Below are 3,440 nucleotides of genomic sequence, written 5' to 3'. Positions count from 1 at the left end.
TGATTTTCTTTTTATGCGTTTTATTTATGCTAAATGTGACTCGATTTAACACACCATTGCAAATTGTTTTTGTATGGAAAAATGAAAATCCAGGAGATAGCTTCTGGTTAAGAAGGCTTCAAGGCTTTATTGGAGTTCAATGCAGCACACGATGGACTTGAAGGCTATTGCACATACAAGGCAGTTACATAAGCATATTTTGGTTAAGGTAAAGCACCAGCAAACATTTCTCCACCAAGCAGAATTCCTACTCCTGACACATCCTGTCTTTGTAAATATATTTTTTTAATCTTTTGCAGAGTGTACCTGTGCATACATGCTTTCAGGTACAAGCTTTCACTCGTGTCGACCACACAGCGGTGAAGGTCACCAGCACTTTTTTAAGATATTTTCATTTGATTTGAATGAGACATCAGAGCAAATAGGAGCACCAGAGGATTTGGAACATCCTTTTAGCTACAGGCTAGCACTTTGTTTTTAAAATGAGTAAAGTTAGACTTTTTTATCTGTTGTTTTCCTATTTTTCTCTTCAGCCTCTGCTTCCTCTTCTTTTACAGTTTCTTCCTCCTTCTCACCCTCTTCATCGCCCTCTGTTTCTTTCTGTTCGGCATCTTCCTCATCTTCAGGCTGGCCGTCCTCTCCTCCTTCCCCCTCATCTTCTTTTTCTCCATCCTCTGCTTCAGCCTCTTCACGATGAAAATGAGGTGAAGAAAGATAAAAGGTCACATTAGTTTCCCACTACATACACACAGAGACACACACAGGGGCATACATGGAAATTTACCACACTAACCTTCTGCATCTGCCTCTTCCTCCTTCTCTCCCTCTTCTTCTTCTCCTTCCTTCTCTGCTGTCTCCTCCTCCTCTTCTTCCCCCCCTTCCTCCTGCTCTGCCTCTTCTTCCTCCTTTTCTTCTTCTTCAGCTTTCTCTTCCTCTTCCACCTGCTCTTCTTCCTCCTCTTCGGGAGGGCTAGCCTCTGCCTGCTGTGCTTGGCTTGCAGATATTGTCTCCTCTGTGGGCAGCGATGTAGTATACAGGCGGGAGCTCAGCAGGTATGGAGCTGCAGAGCTCAGCTGAGAATGCATGGAGATCTGCGTTCTTCCATAGGACGGAGCAGAAAACATGGCTTGGGAGTACCCAGTGACAGAAATCGGTCCTGCCACATTCAAACGATTCTCTTCTCCCTCAAGAAGCTTCCTGATAGGATAAAGCACACATTACAAGAAGATGAGATGCCTAATTACCCATTTTATTGTGTATTCCACAATTACCATCCAGTATATAAGACAGTGGGACACTATGTATAAGACACTTACCTGTATGCAGCAATTTCGATATCCAGTGCCATCTTCACATTCAGAAGGTCCTGGTAATCTTTCAAGTAGCGAGCCATGTCATTTTTGTTTGCCCTCAGCTCTTCTTCCAGTTCACATATTGTATCCTGTACAAAGAGAAATGTTATATGTACATAAGTTAAATATCTGCTCTGTGACTCCTCTGAGTAACAGAAAATAACAAAGGATCACTTCTTTTTTTTTTTTTATCACAGGAAAGAGACAGAGGTCACTGCACTTCCTTTGTTTCTGTGCCTCACCTGCAGTGCAGCAATCTCACCACTCTGTTTCTCCTCCACTTCCTGTAGTTGGTTTTCCAGAGCTTGGTTCATCTCGCGGCAGGCATCAATCTCCAGCATTTTGGCTTTAAGCAACCGGCGGTACTCTCCAACTTCATCTTTGGCACTGCGTGCAGTCTCCGTGGTGCGAGTGGCGCCCACTGTCATGACATTCATCTTGTTGCAGAACCATTCTTCGGCTGACTGCAGGTTGCGCTGTGCCAGCTTCTCGTACTGCACTCGGATGTCACGGAGGGCAGCAGACAGGTCCGGTTTGGCAACCTCCATCTCCACTGACACCTCTGCGCTGTACTGGATTTGGGCCTGCAGCTCCGCAATCTCACTCTCACAGAGACGCTTCAGGAAGGTCAGCTCCTCCAGCAGGGTCTCGACTCGTTTCTCAAGCTCGGCCTGGCCCAGTGTGGCTTCATCTGCTCCCTTCCTGGCATCCATGAGCCTGCCCTCGGCCTCCTCTCTGCCAAGCACTTCCTCCTCATACTGTTTCTGCAGGTTCCTCAGCACATCCTCCATCTGATCCCTGTGGTCCTGGGCTGCTTGCTTCTCATGGCGGGCCTCTTCCACAGCTACGCGGAGCTGGCGGATCTCATGCTCATACAGGGCCCGAATGTTGGATGGCTCCGTCTGCCTTTGCCTAAGCAGCAGGAGCTCAGTCTCCAGCAACTTGTTCTGCTGCTCAAGTTCATGGACCCTCTCAATGAAGCTTGCAAAGCGGTCATTCAGGTCTTGCAGCTGAGCCTTCTCCTGGGTCCTTACTGCTTTGAACTCAGAGCTGACTTGGGCTGCTTGGTCAAGGCGTAGCTCAGGAGCAGGTGCAAGCACAGGAGTAGAAAGGATGGTGGAGTAGCTGGAAGTAGCTCGGGCGTATGCAGGATAACTTCTGCGTGAAGATGCATAGGAAGTTACTGGGGCAGAGTGGGTGGAGTAGGCAGACCTAGCTGCTCCCCCTCCACCAGTCCCATATCCTCCGCTGCGCACAACTCCCCTCTTCTTGTAAGCAGAAGAAAAGTAAGGGTCAAAGCCTGCGGAAGCCATGACTAGTGAGACGAGCTGCTCTGTGTCTGTGAATGTTGCCGGGCCGACTGCACAGTGAATCTGCATCACTCTGACTTTTATAGGGCCAGTAATGACTGTGACGTAAGCTTTTTTTTTTTCTTTTTTCTTTTTTGTTGCAGGCATGCTGACAGAAAGAATTGATAATAGTGCCAGCCAGCCGGTCTCAGCCAAGGAAGAGATGGGGTGGGTGAGGATGAGTGTAGGGATGGAGGAGGCGGGGGAGAAGCAAAGAAAGAGCAACAAGGGACTGCAACAGACAGGGTCAGTGAGGACAAAGATGATATACTGTTACACCTAGAAGCTGCAGTTTTCTTGCAGTTCGTCATCAGAAACCCTGACAAAGACCTCATCTTTCTATCACATATCTGTGCAAACTACAGAAGAAAGGGGAAACCATCTTTTAGCCACTGCTTTGCATCATTTTATACAATTTGTCAGCAGTGTCTGAAAAGGTATCAGTGAAATTTCTATTATGATCCAACTATCACAGCAAACGTTTGCTAAGGTAATCAGCTCAGCATCTTGGGGTGCTGAAAAAAGGGTGAAACCCCCCCCCACACACACACTGGATCTTCTCATGATTATAGATAAAAGTTTGCCCTCTAGTGGTTGATTGTTTCCCATGCATGTCACAATGTTAGATTAGAGATTAGATTAGATAGAACTTTATTAATCCCTCGGGTGGGTTCCTCTGGGAAATTCGATTTCCAAAAAAGCACAGCACCGACAGAAGTTACAGAGTTACAGAATATTA

The 3,440-nt window shown here is 46.9% G+C and overlaps 1 protein-coding gene across 1 annotated transcript; it reads right to left on the bottom strand.

Moving 5' to 3' along the window:
- On the bottom strand, positions 1 to 2,710 carry LOC102294563 (neurofilament light). The gene is made up of 4 exons (XM_005926998.3): positions 1,595 to 2,710; positions 1,317 to 1,441; positions 794 to 1,197; positions 1 to 686 (listed from the first exon to the last, which is right to left on the bottom strand). Exons 1-4 carry the CDS (start codon positions 2,663 to 2,665, stop codon positions 493 to 495), a joined length of 1,794 nt encoding a protein of 597 aa, XP_005927060.2. The 5' UTR covers positions 2,666 to 2,710; the 3' UTR covers positions 1 to 492.
- Between the last annotated feature and the right edge of the window lie 730 nt (positions 2,711 to 3,440).

The sequence above is a fragment of the Haplochromis burtoni genome, unplaced genomic scaffold (assembly GCF_018398535.1).
Source record: "Haplochromis burtoni strain Fernald_Lab_line unplaced genomic scaffold, NCSU_Asbu1 Contig_95, whole genome shotgun sequence".
Classification (NCBI taxonomy): Eukaryota; Metazoa; Chordata; class Actinopteri; order Cichliformes; family Cichlidae; genus Haplochromis; species Haplochromis burtoni.
This window is presented reverse-complemented; position numbering and strand designations above follow the sequence as displayed.

What these genes read in the sequence shown, in the direction of transcription:
- LOC102294563 (XM_005926998.3), bottom strand. Translation starts at nt 2,665, where the DNA reads ATGGCTTCCGCAGGCTTTGACCCTTACTTTTCTTCTGCTTACAAGAAG. An exon ending in GTGAGATTGCTGCACTGCAG is followed by an intron (nt 1,442 to 1,594) that starts GTGAGGCACAGA and finishes CTCTTTGTACAG; the next exon opens with GATACAATATGTGAACTGGA. An exon ending in ATCGAAATTGCTGCATACAG is followed by an intron (nt 1,198 to 1,316) that starts GTAAGTGTCTTA and finishes TTATCCTATCAG; the next exon opens with GAAGCTTCTTGAGGGAGAAG.